Source organism: the organism of the source record quoted next, unplaced genomic scaffold (assembly GCF_019419815.1).
Source record: "Pyrus x bretschneideri cultivar Hongxiangsu unplaced genomic scaffold, Pyrus_bretschneideri_v1 Contig24, whole genome shotgun sequence".
In the NCBI taxonomy this organism is placed as follows: domain Eukaryota; kingdom Viridiplantae; phylum Streptophyta; class Magnoliopsida; order Rosales; family Rosaceae; genus Pyrus; species Pyrus x bretschneideri.
The window spans coordinates 2136456-2157787 of record NW_025999546.1 but is presented as its reverse complement, the minus strand read 5'-3'; the positions used below and the strand labels follow the sequence as shown (position 1 = coordinate 2157787).

General features: G+C 36.0%; 2 protein-coding genes across 3 annotated transcripts; one reads left to right on the top strand and one right to left on the bottom strand.

Annotated features, from left to right (window-relative positions):
- Positions 1-1818: 1818 nt before the first annotated feature.
- LOC125478184 (7-methylguanosine phosphate-specific 5'-nucleotidase) lies at positions 1819-5315 on the top strand. The gene is made up of 10 exons (XM_048585990.1): positions 1819-1982; positions 2123-2267; positions 2426-2486; positions 2568-2700; positions 2937-3060; positions 3324-3380; positions 3486-3582; positions 3789-3996; positions 4495-4555; positions 4943-5315. Exons 1-10 carry the CDS (start codon positions 1894-1896, stop codon positions 4982-4984), a joined length of 1017 nt encoding a protein of 338 aa, XP_048441947.1. The 5' UTR covers positions 1819-1893; the 3' UTR covers positions 4985-5315.
- Positions 5316-19022: 13707 nt separating this feature from the next.
- On the bottom strand, positions 19023-21252 carry LOC125478183 (mitochondrial acidic protein mam33). Of its 2 annotated transcripts, none has more exons than XM_048585981.1 (2): positions 20551-21249; positions 19023-19435 (listed from the first exon to the last, which is right to left on the bottom strand). In XM_048585981.1, the coding sequence occupies exons 1-2, from the start codon at positions 21075-21077 to the stop codon at positions 19255-19257; spliced, it is 708 nt and encodes a 235-aa protein (XP_048441938.1). In that variant the 5' UTR covers positions 21078-21249; the 3' UTR covers positions 19023-19254. The 2 variants fall into 2 exon arrangements, with proteins under 2 accessions (XP_048441938.1, XP_048441939.1); XM_048585982.1 differs by lacking the exon at positions 19023-19435 and adding an exon at positions 19686-20082 and having other exon boundaries at positions 20551-21252.
- Positions 21253-21332: the final 80 nt, after the last annotated feature.

Sequence of the window (21332 nt, the reverse complement as noted above, 5' to 3'; positions counted from 1 at the left end):
GGCCAAAAGGCCTGTGGGCCCCACCTGACCATAAACCAACCACAAGGCCAGCGGGCTGGCCAAAGGAAGCTAGCAAGCCAGCCTGATTTGGGTAGCCCAGTTCACTTGGCGTTGTTGGTGTTGTGGGTCCTGCTCTGGTTTAGGTTGCATTAACATGCCGAATTTGCAGTACGCAGACTTGCTTACCTGCACGAAATCTAGCAAGGATCCTTATGATCGTGACCGTTCATCGTACATCGTGCGGTCAGAAGTCATTTTTAATTTTAAGTTTTAAATTAAATATAAATAGTACCTAATAAAAACTGATCGCACGATATACAATGAACGATTACTATCACGAGATTCCTGGGATCCCCAGAAAAAAGGATCATCTCTGGATCCTTTTCTCACGGAATCTAGTACCATTTTTTGAGGTACTATTATTTTATTTGTTTTTAATTTTAGGAAATTTTATTTGCAATCCGCGTTTGGAGGAGGTCCATCCTTTTCTTTCAATATTTTTTCGATTTAATTTAATTTATTTCGATTTAATATAGTTGTTTAATTCAATTAACCATATTAATTTAATTAAAATAATAAATTATTGAGGGGGCTAAAAAATAGCCTCCTTCGGTTGGAGATACGTTTTTTGTCAAACGGGCTATATTTTGACCTATGGTTCCGTGGCCCCCTCAGTTGGAGATAATACAATATAAGGTTTGTTTGTAAGTGCTTTTAAAATAACTGAAAATGTTTTTTAAAAAAATATTTTATTCTTTAATCACATAATTAGTGATACTTACCGCATAACTATCTCCTAGAGTAGAGATTCCGTTATTTATTTCATTCACAAGTGTAATCCATCTTTTGTTCGAACCTCAAGTGCAATCCTCTAATGGAATCATATCCGCACTAAACGTAAATCTTCTCTTGTAGGCGATTTTTTCTTAGTGGGAAATCCACTTATACTCGTCTAGTGCTAAATGTGATATTTCTGTTTACTTGTAGAAGAAAAGTTTTAAGTTTAATTTTCATGATGGTGAGTTTGTGTTTAATTTTCAAGTAACCAATATTCTTTCAATACGTGGCCTAGGCAGTAAACTGTACTTACATTTGTGTTTCGATTTTTGGGTAAAAGAATTCCAGCCCTAAAAAGGATATAACTAGAATTTCACTTATGCTTGTCAAGGGTGGGCATTGGCTATAAATCATCCTTAGCCAGCCCGATAAGGTCGAGTTGAACCTATTTTCACCCAAGAAAATTGGCAAACCAGCCCACCCAAACTATTCTTAGGCAAGTTATGATGGGATTAATTACTTTCTTATCATTAATGTGAGTATAATTAACATAATCCAAAATGAATGTCATATTGGGCCTAAATCATATGAATTTGGTGTTGTAAAATCACTATTGTTACTTAATATTTAAAGCGTGTTAAAAATTTATTAAATTTTCTTTATGTATAATCTATTATAAAGTATATTTTAGGATTTTGATATTTCAATCAGTTTCAATTAGGTTCACAAAAAATGTTATTCTTACTACATTTGTACTATTTTTCTAATATAGACAACACTGACATTTCCTTACCTCTATTAGAAATGTTGCACACACGTAGTATGAAAAAGATATGATAAATATAGCATTACTCTTCGGTTAATAATACTTCAAGCCAATCCGATTCAACCCTTGAAACGAGTGGAATGATTTTTAACCAAAAGTAAAATTTTGAAGTTTGCAACTCAACTAGTTTCGGTTAAGATTGGTCGGTAAACCCGCTAAAATATCTGCCCCTAAATTGTTTGTTAGGGTTCAGTTAAACCGAGTACAGTGATGGAATATGTGATTGGTAGTGGTTACCAAATAAGAATCTGAGAGACATAATAATTACACACTCTCAACTTTCAACTCAGATGAACATTAATCGTCTCCAAAGCATCCTCCTTCTCGGCACCACCACTCCCCACCGCCGCTTGCTTCCACCCCACTCGTTTATTTCCAGGTTCCTCTTCCAACTCCAATCTTATCACATTCTCTCTCTCTCTCTCTCTCTCTCCCTCTCTCTCTCTCTCTATATATATATGTATATATGTATGTATGTGCGTTTTATATCGAATTTAAGCTTTGCAATTGCAATTGCAGGGCTTGGTTTTGTAGCGGCAGAAGCTTCAGAAATCCGACCCACATGGAAACCGATGCTTCTTGTGACGCGGCGGTTGTGGGTGACTCCGACTTCCTGCTCAAGAAAATTGATGCTATTCGCGATGCCGGTCCCGCCAAACTTCAGGTTTGCCTCCTTCATCCCTTTCTTTCGCCTATATTTTGTGTCCTAAACTGCAAAGAAGTAAGATAGTTTGGAGTAAAACTTTCTTCCATTGAAGGAAATTTAATGTGCACATAGAACTTTAGAGTTTTATTGATTTAATTAATTAATTTTTATGTCAGGTGATAGCAGATTTTGATGCCACCTTGACCAGGTACCGGGTCAATGGTTGCCGGGGACAAAGTAAGTTCCTTTTGTGTTCTTTGGACTCGATTCTGTTTGCAGGGTTTTCTTGTTTTCGATTTTCGTTGATAACAAGAGTAGGTAGTCATGGTCTTTTGCAGCAGGAGAATCCGGAATATGATAGGAAAAGACAGGAATTGTATGAACATTATCATCCGTTAGAGTTCTCCCCGACAATTCCACTTGAAGAGAAAACTAAGCTTATGGAAGAATGGTAATTTCCCTTGTTATTTTTATCTAAAGGAGGGTATGTGGAGTCTAATGAATCTATATGGATACCTGCATTAGATGATTCTAGGTAGCCTCTTTTTGTCTGTTTTTCGCTTATGATCACCGAATTATCATGGAATGGTTCACCTGAAAGTTCATATTCATAGGAAGCTACCGCATGTTACCTTGGTTCCAATTATTGGATTTCAGATCACAGAAATACTGATTGCATGGATACAGGTGGGGGAAAACTCATGGGCTCTTAGTTGAGGGTGGCGTTACATACGATGGAATAAAGCAATCTGTTGCTCACTCCACGATTGCTTTTAGGGAGGGTGTTGTAGAACTATTTGAGTTTTTGGAGGTAAGTTTTGTTTTACTCCGACGACTATGTTAGTAATTCTTATTAGCGGAATACATAAAATTTGTAACCGGAAGGAAATAATCAATTGAAGATTTTGATATTCTTAGTGTTTGAGTTTATTCAGTGTGAACTAGTTCATGTTGGCAATTGTCATCTGATTTGTTCTCATTTGTCCCTTAATTTTATTTGTTCTTTTATTTAGGAAACAGAAAAACTTATTTTATTAAGCTCTGCTCATAATTTCCTACTATCCGCTTTTGCAGGAGAGAGACGTCCCCGTTCTTATATTTTCTGCGGGACTTGCTGATATCATAGAGGAGGTTAGTTAAGTTTTGTGGCCATATTTCTCGTGTGTTCATTTCCAAGTTCCAGGTCTATTTCGCAACTTTCTTGTGCATTAATGTTTGCTCTTCTCATTGTTCCAGGTCATGCGCCAGAAGGTTCACAGACTTTTCAAAAATGTGAAGATTGTCTCCAATCGGATGGTATTTGATGATAACGGTCGCCTCGTAACTTTCAGAGGTATCCACTGATGATAAATTCTTCGCACACTAGAAAGACAAATCATTAAGATAATGTCTTAGTAAGTATGAATTATGGGAGCATAGGTTCTTGGTGTACACTAAACATTCATATCCTCTATCCTTCATATATTGATGCAAATTCTATTCATCATGATGAGGTAGTGAATTTGCATACTCTGAGTTTCAATTGACTTAATTTTTCAGGGAAGACAATTCATAGTTTGAATAAAAATGAGCATGCTCTTGATATGGCTGGTCCCCTTCATGATCGATTAGGTGACGTAGACGGGCCACCTTATGAGAATGCCTCAGTCAAGACCAGGTTAAATGTCCTGCTTCTGGGTGATCACATTGGTGACCTTGGAATGTCTGACGGTTTGAACTATGAGAACAGAATATCCGTGGGATTTCTGTAAGTCAATATTTTATTTTATTCCATACCCAAAATATATATAAAAAAATTAGGAGTTGTGAATCTAAGACTAACTTCTTTCATATTTCAGTGCTCATGTTAATATATCTTGGAAGCAACTTCTTAGATAGTTTATGTAGAACGTGAAATGGATATATGTTGAGGAATATGCATTTTTCAGTTGTCTAGGAAAGTAAAGAGGCTGTTATTGTTTGGCCAAAATGAGTGGGCACCTACATATTACTGATTACTTTTACGTTCCATTGCTACCAACAATTAGAGGAAAGTTGCGACTGAAAAATATTTGTTTGTTTATTAAGTTCCAATGAAGTTAAAAATTAATTATTTTGCTGGAAAAAGAATAAATTAATTTACATTGCACATCCGCTTAGTTTCTTTCGTTTTTTTTCTTAATAAATCTGATAATTTTGTCAAAGAAAATTTAATGGTGAGCCTTAAATCAGTTTAATTGTTGAAACATGTTAACTGCTGTTTCAGGAATGACAATGTGGAGAACTCTCTTGATGGCTATCGAAAAGCCTTTGATATGGTTTACCTGGTGAGCTGAATGCCTTGCAAAGTTTCTAGTTGCTTTCACTATTTTGGTTGACCATTTCTAGTTGTCAAAGGAACAGGAATGCTATTTTGCTTTCACTTGGCGTTTTAAGATTATCTTGTCCCTGGATAGTGTACCCTTTCAGCATCAACGATTCATAATGTTTGGTCGAAGCTGAGAGGGTTCCTTACTTGAAAAAAGAATTGAGATAGTAAATTTCCAAGTGTTTCAGCAAAGTTGTTAGATGTGGGAGATTCTTGTGAGTGTCAACCAGGATAGATAAGCTATGTCCTTGATTAGTATACCTTGGAAATTCTTGTGAGGGTTAGTAGGATAAAAGTACGAACATAGCTAGTACACGTTTTCATCTTATTCCATGGTTTCCTGCAGAATGATGCACCCATGTGGGGAGTCGTAAAGCTTGTTTCGTAACTTTGTCCAGTTGGAGGTGATTGAGTGGCATGCTCTTATATTTCATTACTTCGAAGCGCCTTTCCTGCTTTGGTCGATTCATACCGATGGAAAGTTTTGGTAAAGTTTTCCTTCAATCTGCAAAAGCTTTTGCAGGATGCGACTTATCATCTTTTCTCATCAATAGAATAAATATTTTCAATTGATGTTGCCCTTTTTTTCCTCGAACAATCTCTTGATGAAGCTCTGCGTTGGGAGCTGATAAACATCTGTAAATTTGCGCCGAAATAAGGAATCGGCGTTGATCCTTCATTCCGTTTGCTGAAATCAATTTGCAATGTTTACAAGCGTATAGGATTTGGAATCAATTTTAACGTAAACTTTCCTACGATTTGAACCATTTAGACTCCGAACTTGTATGTTTGCCAACACATGAAATTGAAAAAAGTATGTGTTTCGCCTGGAAATTCATAATCAAATGCCTGAAAAATCTGGAAGGGGGACTAATCAACCTCATTCTTATTCATCTTCTCTTTCCTGGTTTATGATGTTATGACTTTTATCTGTCCAAGTAAGTAAACATGTTAATTGAGTTATCATCTTTATCGTCCATTCATCTTGTTCATCTTTCGACTTTTCAGTTACGGTTTACCTTATCTGTTAAGATTTCTAAGTATTTGTTTACTCTCAAACCAAACAGTATGGCGTGTTCCAAACAATAAATCCATAGGATTGGCATGAGCGGATCACATGAGTGGAGAGAGAGTTTAGCAAATACGCGAAGAAAGTAAAAAACTGGTAAGATTTCTGTAATTAGAAAATTTGCATTTTGAATAATGAGTAGATTATTTAGATCTAATTCAACTGCCAACACTACCTCTAGATCCACTTCAAGTAGGATTCCAGACATAGTAAATGAGGAACAAAAATTAGAATTTCAAACGGATGAAAGCGTCTATTTTGGAGATTGGAATATCCCCAAAATATCCATTAAAAACATTTACAAAAAGAAGTGGTCAGTAGCCTCTTTTAGAAGTGAACATCATGTTAAAACAGTTGAAAAGGCTTATGCTCTCAGTAAAGAACATGAGACTTGTCAATTGTTCACACTAGAACAAATCAAAGCCCATAGAAAAGATGGTTACAATTACATTTACATAGGTCTAGTTTAGATCACAGTCAAACATTTAACAAGAAGAGGCCTCAATACCTCTATTTTGTTATGCCTTAGAGATGCAAGATTCACTGACTTCAGTGATAGCATTCTTGGAATGATCGAGTCAAACCCTTATAACGGACCAGTTCATCCTAGATCTCACAATAAGCCTTTCAGATCCTCACATTGCTGAAAACACTCACATTAAACATAAAAAATTCAGGGTACCAGGTCCTTGAAGGAGTCCAACCATTAGCCTTAATTTTTAGAGTTTATTACAAAGTTACAGGAACAAACATGAATTTCCAAGCCTTAGTCAAAAGCCCTAGAGACCACACACTTTTAATACAAACCAATCAAGAAAATGCCAATATCAAAATACCCAGAACTATCGAATGGTTAGACATCAGTCTACCTTCAGATTGGTGCTGACACGCCTCGATCCAATGTCCAAGGGACATCGGGATGGTCACGTGCCGGTCCCACCGGAGGGTGACACAAGCCATTTAATGAATGCATATGCTAAGAACATGTAAATCATGCATATAAATTTCGTTCGAACTATATAAATTAATATACTAATACTCAATTGCTAACAATGATAAAGGTAGTGATAGTGCATGACATGTTCAGAGCATATATAATTCAGAATACAATGGAAGGTGCTATTACAATGATGTCAAAGCAGAGATGAAGGCACGATATCACTGGTAGGGGAATGCCTTGTAGCTCGGATTGTAAGCCTCGTTCCTATGTCCTGAGGGGGCGCAAAAATAAATATGAGTGGACCGTTGATATATATGTAATATGAAAACAATTATCAACATACTAACCTTTAAAGTTTTATGAAAACTCAATAGCATAATATGTATTAAGTTTTCCGAAAACCCTAGTGTGCCATGATGCCTTTCATGAAACCTATATCGTATAGTGTGCTAACTAGTGGTATCATATATAAGTATCTTCCGGCCGTGGCCATCTACCAACACCCGGCCGAAGCCAATATAAGTATCTTCCGGTCGAAGCCAATTTAAGTATTTCCCTACCGGAGCCATCTACCAATGCCTAGCCGAAGCCAATTGAAGTATCTCCCAGTCGAAGCCATCTACCAAAGCCCGGCTGAAGCCAATTTAAGTATCATCGCCCATAGGCAAAACAGTGACCACTAGATACGCACAAAACATTGAATATACTCTTTCCAAACATAAGTTCATATATCTCAAAATCATCTTCATAGCATATAGTCATCCATCATATATACTATAAAGAAGTGTAAAGAAAACATGTTCATAAATAGTATACTACAAAGAACATAATTTCGATAAAGTATGGTATTCCAAAATATTCTTAGTAAGCATGATAATCATATAATGTAAATCCAATTTACTTATAAAACGTTTCATAAAACATAACCATTAAATCATGTTTTTTATGTATGCATTTCTACTATTAAAACATGCATTTTAGAAGGGGTCCACTCACAAATACTCCGTCGTCGAAGAGCCGTACAAAATAGAAATGACGAAATCATCACTAATAAATGCACCTAAGCACATAAAGGATTCAATTAATAAAACTATACTAAAAAAAATTGACTTTTGGAAAATGGACGTCATAAACAAATTTAGGACGTCAAAAAATATAAAGAATGACCTTGGGTATCCCCACGTGCCTTCATACTGGCTGCTCCAGCGGCCACGTGTCGACACTCGCAAGCACCCATGCGTGGCTGGGCTGCTGGGTTGGATCGAATTTGGGCCTGGGTTCTTGGGCTTGGGTTAGGTGGCCTAGGCTTCGCCACTGGGTTGGGTTCCAAGGCCCAAAGGTGTGGGTCTAATGGGTTTTGGGGCAAAAGGCCTGGGCTTGAAAGCCCGACCCAAGGGTTATAGGGTTTAAAGTTCAACGGGCTGAAGCCCTTATGTTTTTGGGCCAAGGGTTTAACGAGCCAATAGCCCGAGTTAGTATGGCCCCAAGGGCTTGTCTCTTTGGGTTTGGGCTTGAAGGCTTTTTCCTCGTTGAGGAAGAAGGCCGGAGCTTTTCGAGCTCCGGTCGCCGTCAACACTCACCGCTAGGCTATTAACTAGGTACCAAAATGAAGTTAGAGATGAGAGGGAGTGATTAGGTACCCTTGATTTGTCGTAGGGGTGGCCGAAGGTGTCTAGAATCTGAGCTTGAACACCATAGGTTCTTGGGTGTCCTCTGTGTGCCACGGAGCTTCATAGCAACGAAGAGAAAGAGGGAAAAGGTTCTCACGAGGGTGGTGGTGGTGGTGAGGTCATTGGGGTGGTGGTGTTTCGGTGTGCGTGTGTGGATAGATCGGGAAGGGAAAGTGCGAGAGAGAGATCTGTGAGAGAGAGAAAAGTGTGTGAGCTGAGAGAGGGAGAAGGTTGACTCGGAGGAAGGAGAGAAAGAGATAGGGGATGGGTTAGGGGGCTGCCGCGTGGTAGCTAAAGAGAGGGAGAGAATCTAGAAAAGGGATCCGGATTGGGTAGGAAGTGAAGGATAATTTTGTAATTTTATAAATTGTTAAACAAAAATAAAATTACAAATTATTTGGGGTGGGGTTTCATAGGTGCCTAATTAATGAAAGCAAACAAGTAAGCATACAAAATAGCTTAGTCAACCTAGACAGTATAGAATAATATTTTGACGAAACAGTTAAAATCAACTTCAACCCTTCGACTAGAAAATCTAATGTCCACCTTCAAGAGTTAGCCTAGTCACATAGATTTACAGAACCAGTTAGGAGTTCTTTTTCTGCATCCATATCAATTGATATGTTAGGTCGAGATCAAGATCTCATCAATTCCCTGGTCAATAAGAAATTAAAATCAGTAGAAACTAGCTCAGTAGTCACCTAGCAAGAATTGATTAATGATTTGATCAACATTAAGTTAAAATCAATAGAAACAAACTCTTAGGTTACTCATCCAAGATATCAACCTAACACCCACAACCAGGGAGAACAAACCTCTCCAACATAATTTGATTTCAAAGCAAATCAAGTCAACCACCAACTGCTAGTCCTCAAAAAATCATTCAAAATTTGATGGAAGAAACTCAATTCTGACATCAAAGAAATAGAAAACATTCCTAGGAGAAACATCTTTAGGGAAAAATATACAAAAGAACAAAAATTGGACATTTACAATAAATGGAACAATTTTATGAAAAAAACACAGATTTGAAGTATTTTTCTTCGATTTCATTGAAAAATATTATGAATCTGAAAAGAATTTAGAAATCATCACCAAAGAAAATTGGGTCAAAGAAGACAAAACCATAGTCTCCTCTAGTCACCCTCCACAATAAACAATTTTAATTACAATTGCTAACACTCAGGTACTGGCCACTCATTTCAAACTTCCCAAAGAAGATGCAAAGTTAAGCCAGTCATTGAACAAAACAATTTCACAAACCAGATTCTACACATCATAGGAAAACAGCTAGATAAAATGAAACCAAAATTGATAGGCTTTCACACCCCAAACCCACAATTAAGGAAAAACCCTTAGTCAACTTTCCAGAAGCCTCATCTAGCACAACAGCCTTGAAAACGATCTCTACAAGTCAAAAAATAGATCACATATTACAAGAATCAGAACAAGAAAAAAAAGTTAATGTCCTACAACGTCCAAATGAATCTTAACCAGAAACAACTTATGCAATATGGGATTCAGAAGAGAAAGTGAAACAAGTTCGATCAGAAAAATTGAAAAAGCTTTTCAGAACCTTGAACTAAAATGAATCACAAACAAAAGAGTCAATCCAACAACTCTTACCAAAAATTGGTATCGAAGACCAACACTTCTGGATATTCAATTTGAGGAAAGAAACATCCAAAACCAATTCTCGGTCTCAGCTGATAAACTCTTAATAGAGCATAGATGGATTATTAGACCAGGAACTTCTGAACAAATCACAACACATCTCCATGGTTGCTAATAGGTATATCGCCAATCAACCTTAGTCAAGCTCAAGTTGTTGACCTTTTGGTCATTGGGTTTACAGGAATGCTTCATTCTTGGTGGGAAAAGCATCTCACTGAACAATCCAAAAACGAAATTAAAAATGTAGTCAAAAGAGATGAAGAAGCAACACCTATTTTCGATGCACGTATTAGAAGATAAGTCCCAGATACAATCAATACGTTACTTTTCACAATGATAGAACATTTCATAGGAACATCTGGTAGTGTCACCTCAAGAATTCATGACCAACTTAGTAACTTAAGATGTCCAACCCTAAGCGATTTTAAGTGGTACAAAGATGTTTTCATGTCTAGAGTCATGCTTAGAGAAGATAGTAATCAACCATTTTGGAATGAAAAATTCATTAATGGATTACCAAACTTGTTTGCTCATAAAATCCAAGGTTCTAAAAAGCGCTAGGCGCTAGTTGGGCGGTGGGCTAGGGCCTAGCGCCTAGGTAGCTAGGCAGGGCCTAGGTGGGTGCCTAGGCGGATTAGGCGGATTTAAGTAAATATATTATTTTTCATATAAATATATATTTGTTTATACTTAAAATGTATATTATTTCATTATAAACTACAAAATAGAATGACATATATATTATGAAGGATTGTAACATAATGAAAACATGGGGAACAAGCCTATAATGTATGTTCATTTAAGTATTCAACAAGTCTCTTACAATTTATTGAAAAAAATAAAATTCAAAATGAAAGTTATCTATTTTCTGTCTAAGTGAGTTGCAACGTAGGCAGGTGCCTCATCAAATTTAGGTGCCCGTTGTTAATTTCCAAATGCCTATGCATTAATCGGGACGGTAACCAACCGCCTAGCGCTTAGGCGGAGATTCTTAGAACAATGATAAAATCAGACAAGTTTTAGTCAATGAAGAAGGTATCATACCATATAATATCCTTACTTATGAAAATATTATTAATATTATCTAGAATGAATGATTAAAAATGTGTATTGGTATGAAATTACAAAACGAGTCAATAGAGACAAATCAATAGCTAAAAACGAATTAGGAAGATTTTGTGAACAATATGGGTCACCCCCTATTGCTCCATCCAACAAAAGAAAAAAATCAAAAACCTACGATAGGTACCCAAGTAGAAGACATCCCAAATACAACAAATATAAATTCAAAAAAAAAGAATTTTGTAACAAACAAATTTTACGAGACACCCAAACCCAGCAAGTGGAAGAGGAAGCCCTCAAGAAAATCCCACTCCAAAAACCAAGAACAAAAAGGAAATTGTTACAGATGTGGCAAATTCGGTCATTACGCAAACAAGTGTAGGGTTAAGAAAACAATCAACCAATTAAAAATATCTGAAGAAGAGAAAACTTAGTTGATGCAAGTCTTAGAACTAAGAGACATAGATCATAGTCAATCTGAAGATGATTTAGAATCTGGTTCATCCTCTCCCAGTCACTCCTCAAGTAGCCTTTCATCCCCTGACATCAAGATAGGATGCATAGACACTTGTAAGAAAATTTCAATCCTCAATGAACAAGAAGAACAAGAAGATCTTCTTATCGAGTTGATCAGTAAAGTAGATGACCCTAAGTTAAAATCATTTTACTTAAAAAATGCTTAAGAAGTTAGTCTTCCAAGAAGAAGTCAGTATTAGCCAACCACAAGTAACCCCAAAAATTTGTCTTAGTACAACCATGGATAGGTTTGGAAAAATTAAGAAAGAAATTACAATCAAGAATTTACAAAGAGAAGTCAATAAAAATAAAGAAGAATTAAGCTTCTAAAATCAGAAAACTTAGAAATTCGTTCTCACCTCAGTAACATTCAAATACAAGAATTTCTTAGGAAAAATTACATCCAATCCCCATCAAATGAAGACCAAAATAATTCTTCATCTGATCAAGAATCGAAATCCAAATCTGTAGAAAATTCAACACATAACTTAGTATTAGGATTATTACAAAAAATAAGATTCCAGAAATGGTATTCTAAGGTAAAAATAATAATTGAAGATTTCCAATTAGAAACAATTGTCTTAATTGATTCAGGTGCATATTTAAATTGTATTCATGAAGGTTTAGTTCTTCCTAAATATTTCCATAAATCAACCTAAATCCTTAGTATAGCAAACCAGTCACCAATGCAATTAAAATATGAAATCTCAAAAGCACATGTTTGCCAAAACAATGTTTGCTTTAAAACACCATTTGTTCTAATAAAAAATATATCAGACCCAATCATCTTAGGGTTACCATTCATAGCTCTATTACATCCTTTCAAAGTACACCACAATCACATAACCACGAAAATGCTATGACAAAAAAAAAATCACATTTGAGTTCTGCACGGAAACAGATCTCAAAAAATTAAGACAACTACAAAAAGGTAGGATTCCAAAAACCATCAATCTGGTTACCAAAAAATCATAGCAAATTAATTTTTTAAAAGAAGAAATTAATTACAAAAGAATTGAAGAATATTTGTTACAAAACATTGATAGCTTTCAAAAGAAATTTGTTAATGAAATTTGTTTTGACATTCCCAACACTTTCTGGCATAGAAAACAATATATTGTTAAACTTCCTTACAATAAGGAATTTGATGAAAAGAAAATACCAACAAAAGCCAGACCAATTCAAATGAGTCAATAAGTTATGGAATTCTGCAAAACAGAAATTCAAGAACTTCACAATAAAGGAGTAATCAGGAAAAGTAAATCACCATGGTCTTGTCCTGCTTTCTATGTCCAAAAGACCGCTAAATTAGAAAGAGGAACGCCTAGGTTAGTGATTAATTACAAACTTCTTAATGAAGTCTTTGAATGAATACGGTATCCAATTCCTAACAAAAGAGATTTAATTAGGAGATTGAGTCAAGCAGTAATCTTCTCAAAATTTGACATGAATTCTGAATTTGGCAGATTCAAATTCATGAGGATGATACATACAAAGCAACGTTTATCACTCCTTTTGGTCATTATGAATGGAATGTAATGTCATTTGGTCTTAAGAATGCACCCAGTGAATTTTAGAATATCATGAATGAAATATTTAATCTATACAGTCATTTCTCAATTGTTTACATCGACGATTTTTTCATTTATTTTAGATCAACAGATGAGCATTGGAAGCACTTAAATATGTTTGCTAGGATAATTAAATCAAATGGATTAGTTGTCTCGGAAACCAAAATTAAGTTATTTCATACAAAAATTTGGTTTTTAGCATACAATATCCACTAGTTAACCATTCAGCCAATAGATAGAGTAATTTCCATTTGCAGATAAATTCCCAGATGAAGTCACTGATAGAACCTAATTACAGAGATTTCTAGGATCTTTTAAATATGTTGAATTTTATCCACATCTTAGGCAACAATGCAAACCTTGGTTTGATCGTTTAAAAGAAAATCTTTCACCATGGTCCAATATTCATACTTCCATAGTCAATCAAATTAATCACATGTTAAGACATTGCCCTATCTTGGCATTCCAACTCCCAATGCATTCAAAATTGTTGAAACTGATGCCTCTAAAATTGGTTATAGAGGTATTCTCAAACAGTCAATTTCTTTTCGGTCTCCTGAACAAATTTTTCGCTTTCATTCAGAAGTATCAAATTTAGCACAAAGTAATTATAGTTCTATTAAGAAAGAAATATTATCTATAGTATAATGTATTTCAAGATGATTTATTAAATCAGAAGTTTTTTTATAAAAGTCGACTGCAAGTCTGCAAAGCATGTTTTGCAAAAAGATGTTTAAAACATTTCATCAAAACATATTTTTGCGTGATGGCAAGCTATATTAAGTATTTTCAATTTTGAAATTGAATCTATCAAAGGTAGTCAAAATTGCATTCCTGATTTCCTAACCAGAGAATTTCTACAGGGAAAGAATGACAAAAGGAAAACCTGATCAAAGAAGGCTTCCAACCTTTATACCCCCACCGCCAGTAAAACAAGAATTCATTGACCCAAGCCATAACCAACCGTTTCACTCCCTTAGGTTCCACAGTAGGAAGCCTCAGGCCAAATTACCAATCACCATGTCCTAATTACCAGACAGCTCTAGTTAGTCAATATGATCCATATTCAATCCCAACATATCAATCATTGTTTTCATCCCAACCAATCAGTTATACCAAAACATCACCATATGTCAAGAAAAATCCTAGCAAATATCTTTTCAATATTCTTTTAATCTCAACCATGAACAAGCACCAGAAAAAATAGTCAAAACTATATTTCCACCCAACTGCCAGTATCACCCTACAGAGTCATATAAAACACTAAAATTCTATCAAGCCATCCTTAGTGAAATCAAATCTATTTCCATTAAACCACTTTACTGTAAACTCATGAAAAATCCTTTACCAATATCTTTACATTGGTCACTTTCTGACTAAATCAAATTAGGGAATCCCCCTTTACAAAAGCAAACCGCTTCATACCCAATATGTCCAATTACTCAATATTCACTATAATTATTTTGATTATATTGATGTCTAGAATAATATCTTTCTTCACCAGACATAAGATTTCAGTCATTCATGGTTCATTAACTTTGACAAGAGTTTTAAGTTAAATTTTCCTGCATGGTTTCCAAAATGGTGGTCAATCCATAGCCCAACAACTAGTCTTCTGCCAGAAGAACTTATGCAGAAACTCTTCACCAATTTTCAACCAAAATTTGACAAAAGTGGATTTGACAAAAGTGGATTTAACTACAAAGTCCCACGGATTTTAAAGTGGAATTATGAAGTTATCGGCAAAGTGAACAGAGTAAGATCAGTCAAGTGGTGAGATAAATTTAATCACCAGAGGGTCATCAGTCAGTTCCTTTATGAATTTCCCATTACTCCACCTCCAGTCATTCCAACACAACCATTAATGCCAGTCATTCCAGCACAATCATTATCAGACATTAGTCCATCCTCATCCCTTAAAGGAACAGTCAAGTCACCCAAGTCAACAAGTACAAAGAGTAAGGACAAAGTTGCCCAACTCCAGAATTTAACGCAACAATTACTTGTAGAAGCAGCAATGCTCCACACTGAAGAAGAAGAAGTTTCAGAATCAGAATCTTCAGATGCATCTTCACAGCAACCAACCGATCCAAAAAGCCAAATAGCTAAATGGACCAACTACCATGATTCTCAAGACCCATTTGCATAAAGCCATGTGAAGCCATGTGAAATTTCAGTCATCATTCCAAGTCATCATGAGCAGAGCCTAGTCAAAATTCCCATCATTAAAGTTGACAAAGTAAGAAATCATTCATCTCATGCTTCAACAGTAAAAGCAACAATCATTCCATATATATCACTATTCATCAACAGTAAAAGCAAATCATCATTCATCCCGTGCTTCAACAGTAAAAGCAGCAATTACTCCAGGCAGATCACCATCCATCAACGGTAAAAGCAAGTCATCATTCATCCCGTGCTTCAACAGTAAAAGCAGCAACCATGCCACAACAAGGAAATCCAGCAATGATCCAAACCTCTTTTCAAAAGCTTTTAAAAAGACGACTCTAAGGAAGGAATGACTAGTTTTTTAGTTTACAGTTTTTCAGAAATTTTTTTGTGAGTTCACACTGCACTCAAAGAAAATTAAAATTGTAAACAATTTAAGTTCTTAACTGTCAAGGATGCTTGTGTGCACCAATATCCTTCTCATCAATCAATTTCTTATTTGCTGGCTCAATCGTCAGTAAATTGATTGTAAGTCCCAGTGCAAATTTTGCAATAGAACTTATTTTCAAATTATATCTGCATCATTATTTTGAATTCACTATTTTCATTATGAATATTTTCACAACAACTGATTTCAATTGGCATAGAATTCTCATTCACAGTCAATTCATTGAATATCTCAAGTATAAGATAGACTGTGAGTGAGAATTCTAAGCCAATTGAAAGCTGTTATGAAAATATTCATAATGAAAATAATGAATTCAAAATAATGATGCAAATATAATTTGAAAATAAGTTTTATTGTAAAACTTACACTGGAACTTACAATTAATTTACTGACAATTGAGTCAGCAAATAAGAAATTAACTGATGAGAAGGATATTGGTGCCCGTCGGCATCCTTGACAGTTAAAAACTTAAATTGTTTACAATTTTGATTTTCTTTGAGCGCAGTGTGAACTCAGAGAAAATTTTCTGAAAACTTAAAAACTTGCCTTTCCTTCCTCAGAGTCCTCCTTTTAAAGGATTTTGAAAAGAAGCTTGGATGATTGCTGGATTTCCTTGTTAAGGCACGAGATGAATGATGACTTGATTTTACCATTGATGAATAGTGATATGTCTGGAATATTGTTGCTTTTACTATTGAAGCACGGGAAGAATGATGACTTACTTTTACTATTGATGAATAGTGATTTGTCTAGAATGATTGTTGCTTTTATTGTTGAAGCACTAGATGAATGATTTCTTACTTTGTTTGCATTAATGATGGGAATTTTGACTAGGCTCCGCTCATGATGACTTGGAATGATGATTGAAATTTCACATGGCTTTATGCAAATGGGTCTTGAAAATCCTGGTAGTTGGTCCATTTAGCTATTTGGCTTTTTGGATCGGTTGGTTGCTATGAAGATGCATCTGAAGATTCTGATTCTGAAACTTCTTCTTCTTCAGTGTGGAGCATCGCTGCTTCTGCAAGTAATTGTTGCGCTGTATCTTGGAGCTGGGCAGCTTTGTCCTTACTCTTTGTGCTCGTTGATTAGGGTGACTTGACTGTCCTTTGAGGGATAAGGATGGACTAATGGCTAATAATGATTGTGCTGGAATGACTAGCATTAATGGCTGTGTTGGAATGACTAGAGGTGGAATAATGGGAAATTTAGAAAGGACTTGACTAATGCCCTCTGGTGATTGAATTTATCCCACCACTTCACTTATCTTACTCTATTGACTTTGTCGGTAATAACTTCATAATTCCACTTCAAAATTCATGGGACTTTGTACTTGGCCATGAATATTGGTAGAAGTGTAATCTTGTAGTTGAATCTGCTTTTATCAAATTTTAGCCGAAAATTTGTGGAGAGTTTCTGCATAAGTTCTTGTGGTAGAAGAATGTTTGTTGGGCCATGGATTGACCACCATATTCGGAACCATGTAAGAAAATTTAACTTAAAACTCTTATCAAAGTTAATGAACCATGAATGACTAAATCTTATGTCTGGTGAAGAAAGATATTAGTCCAGGCATCAAAATAATTATAGTGAATATTGGGTAATTGGACATATTGGGTATGAAGTGGTTTGCTTGTGTAAAAGGGGATTCCCCAATCTGAATCGGTCAGAAACCGACCAATGTAAGGAGAATGGAAGAGGATTTTGTTTTCATGAGTTTTATTGTAAAGTGGTTTAATGGAAATGGATTCGGTTTCACTAAGGATGACTTGATAGAATTTCAAGTGTTTTATATGACTTTGTATGGTGATAATGGAAGTTGGATGGAAATATAGTTTTGACTATTTTTTCTGGTGCATGCTCATGGTTGAGATTAAAAGGAATACTGAAAAGATATTCACTAGGATTTTTCTTCACATATGGTGATGTTTTGGTATAACTAACTGGTTGAGATGAAAACGATGATTGATATGTTGGGATTGAATATGGATCATATTGACTAACTAGGGCTGTCAGATAATTGTGAGTGTGAATTCTATGCCAATTGAAATAAGTTGTTATGAAAATATTCATAATGAAAATAATGATACAGATATAATTTGAAAATAAGTTGTTATGAAAATATTCATAATGAAAATAATGGTACAAATATAATTTGAAAATAAGTTTTATTGCAAAACTTACACTGGGACTTACAATTAATTCACTGACAATTGAGTCAGCAAATAAGAAATTGATTGATGAGAAGGATCTTGGTGCACGTAGACATCCTTGACAGTTAAGAACTTAAATTGTTTACAATTTTGATTTTCTTTTAGTGCATTGTGAACTTAGAGAAAATTTTCTGAAAACTAAAAAACTTGCCCTTCCTTCCTCGAAGTCCTCCTTTTAAAGGCCTTTGAAAAGAAACTTGGATGATTGTTGGATTTCCCTGTTGAGGCACGAGATGAATGATGACTTGCCTTTACTATTGATGAATAGTGATCTGTCTAGAATAATTCTTGCTTTTACTGTTGAAGCATGAGATAAATGATGATTTACTTTTACTGTTGATGAATAGTGATCTGTCTAGAATGATTGTTGCTTTTACTGTTAAAGCACGAGATGAATAATTTCTTACTTTGTCAGTATTAATGATGAGAATTTTGACTAGGCTCCACTCATGATGACTAAAATTTCACATGGCTTTATGCAAATGGGTCTTGAGAATCCTGGTAGCCTATCCATTTAGCTATTTGGCTTTTTAGATTGGTTGGTTGCTATGAAGATGCATCTGAAGATTCTGAGTCTGAAACTGCTTCTTCAGTGTGGAGCATCGCTGCTTCTACAAGTAATTGTTGCGCTAAATCTTGGAGCTGGGCAACTTTGTCCTTACTTTTTGTGCTTGTTGACTTGGGTGACTTGACTATTCCTTTAAGGGATGGGGATGGGCTAATGTCCGATAATGATTGAGCTGGAATGATTAGAGGTGGAGTAATGGGAAATTCAGATAGGACCTGACTGATGACCCTCTGGTGAATTAATTTATCCCACCACTTCACTAATCTTACTCAAGCACAAAAAGTAAGGACAAAGTTATTCAACTCCAAGATTTAGCGCAACAATTACTTGCAAAAGCAGCGATGCTCCACATTGAAGAAGAAGAAGTTTCAAACTCCGAATCAGATACATCTTCACAGAAACCAACCAATTCAAAAAAAAGTTTAGGGACCTAATTTTTAGACTGGTTTTTTTGAAAAAATAGTTTAGGAACCTAATTTTCACTAACTTGGCAGTTCACCCTATCTACATTAAAAGGGTAGAGGAGTGGGTTAAGCCTCCCAACGGATTAGCAATAATGTGGTTCAAATTCGCCCTTGACAAGAATCTAACCTAAGACCTCTCACTTACAAGTAGAGGAATACCATTAGATCGTAGTACTAAGCGACATTTCGCCAAAGAACTCAAACATAGACTAATTAAACCATAAATGGACACTAATTGTTGAGATCAAACCAGCATTGAAACTGCTAAACATTTTTCTGGGTCTCCTAATGAACCTAGGAATCCTTAGCCTTCTTGTTTTCAGAAATGAATATTCCCACTGATTTGAACCATTGCATAAGATTACGATGATCTTTGACATAAAGCCATGCTCGAAGAAACGGAAACAGACTTTCACTCACACCCCGCTCTTCTACGAAATTGTGGAACGCGTCCCTCGTCATTTCATCAAGATCTCTGTCGGTTGAAGAACAATTCAACCCAAATATATATCAGTTTTTCATGCATAAATCAGAGCACATGACAGGTTTAATTTCTAAAGAGCAAAACCAAATTATAAAAGAAAAAAAGAAATTCAGTAACTCAAACCAAGAGCAGCACCGAGGGATACAATAATCTACAGTGCAAGAGTTAGGATCGTTGGATACAATAATCTCGGTGACAGAGTTAACATATATGCTTAGGAAATGATTTCCGCACACCTCTTTTTTTTTTTTTCCTTAGCCACTGGACTGAACAAAACAAATGAGGATCAAGGGTTACAACTCTCAAGGACTAAACTTGAGCCGATATACCTTTCAACAAGAATTACAACCAGAGAGAACAACTACCTACTCACAAAAATACAGTCATCACTGAGCTAGAGAAGCGTCCAAAAGTTTCACTTCTCGATTAGAAGGGAATAGAGGAGAAGAGTTTTACAGACAGAATCATAAAGTCATCCTTACAAAACAAAACCAAAAGAAAGAGCTTCTCTTGAGCATGTTTACATAACATCTAAATGGACTTTTTACTCCTTTTGGAGACGAAAGGGGGAATACAAGTGAGCTCACTAGCAAGCAGCACCGAAATAGTTCGTTCTTGCTGGGAACTGAAATCCGTTTCTGTAAACATTTGCTTACATAAATTTCTACATACATTAAGTACAGGTCCGGTTGATCTTCTTATCATTGTCGTGATAAAGGCGACCGAATACACAATTTTATGCAATTTTAGAAGTAATGAGACATCCAAATCCTATCAAGAAAAGATAAAGAACAAGAATCCCAAGCACTTGGGTAAGATTTCTACAAAGTCTGGCTCCTAGTTCCACTTTACACCAAGTCCAAGTCCAAACATATAAGATTGATAATTCCAGCCCCGTAGAAACTAATCATGTCACCAAAATCGTAGTTATTCTCGAGTTTCTAAAATAAATTGCTTAGTTTGTTCCTCAGTAAGATCGAAATGCAACCACAAACAATGACATATACTGTAAATTAAACTCTAAACCCTAAACCCTAAACCCCCTGGGCAAATTGGCAATTTTAATTTTAATTTTATTAAAGAGAAGGAAGGAGAAGAGATCTTACTCAAAAACAGGGCCATTATATGTGGAAGCGACATGAAGAGAGCTCGAAAAATCGGCATTTCTGCGCAATGAGACAGAGTGAATTCCCAAAGCATCCGGATACACAGCACAAAGAAAATGCAGAGACTCCTTCTGCCCGGGCTTTGAAACGTCGAGGTGCAGGAACAACTGGTTCGTGTCATCGGCATCGTCGTCTTCTCCACCTTCGCCATAGCCGGGAATTATATTGGCCATTCGCATTACCGATATGGTGATCTCTTCACGGCCGTAAGTCCGCTTGAGAGCCGGGCCGTTGCCGTCAAGCGAGCCCTGGACGACTGTGAAGGGCGATGGAGGGTTGATTTTTGGGGGAGGATTCATTTTCTGGGCATCGATATAGTGTTCCTTGAGGGACCGCAGGATAATGGAGTCGACGGCGGTGGAAGGGGATGCGGTTGTTGAGTGGGGGCGTGCTATCATGCGCCACGGGTGGTGAAGTGCGGCCCCGAAGCGTCTTGCCGCTGCTGTTGCTATGGCTTTCCTCCACATTTTTGTCTGTGATTTCGGCAGTGGCTCGACGTCCCACTGCGGCGGTGCCGGCTTCTGCTTCTACCAACTAAGCGGCTTTTCTCCAAAGTTCGAAACCCGTCGCCCCTTCTTCGTAATAGAATTACATGAATACCCTTTTAATAAAATATGTGAGAGGGATTGTCGAAGCTGTGATGGTGAGCATCTTCAAAACTTGCGCTAAATTTTAACAATTAAATTATACAATAAAAAATATTTTATTATATTTTTTGTTAA

Bases quoted from the DNA above. Each gene is read 5' to 3' on its own strand.
- LOC125478184 (XM_048585990.1), top strand. From the start codon at position 1,894: ATGAACATTAATCGTCTCCAAAGCATCCTCCTTCTCGGCACCACCACT. The intron at 2,487-2,567 runs GTAAGTTCCTTT...TAACAAGAGTAG, and splicing joins CAATGGTTGCCGGGGACAAA to GTAGTCATGGTCTTTTGCAG. The intron at 4,556-4,942 runs GTGAGCTGAATG...GGTTTCCTGCAG, and splicing joins CCTTTGATATGGTTTACCTG to AATGATGCACCCATGTGGGG.
- LOC125478183 (XM_048585981.1), bottom strand. From the start codon at position 21,077: ATGTGGAGGAAAGCCATAGCAACAGCAGCGGCAAGACGCTTCGGGGCC. The intron at 19,436-20,550 runs GTAAGATCTCTT...TTCAACCGACAG, and splicing joins TATAATGGCCCTGTTTTTGA to AGATCTTGATGAAATGACGA.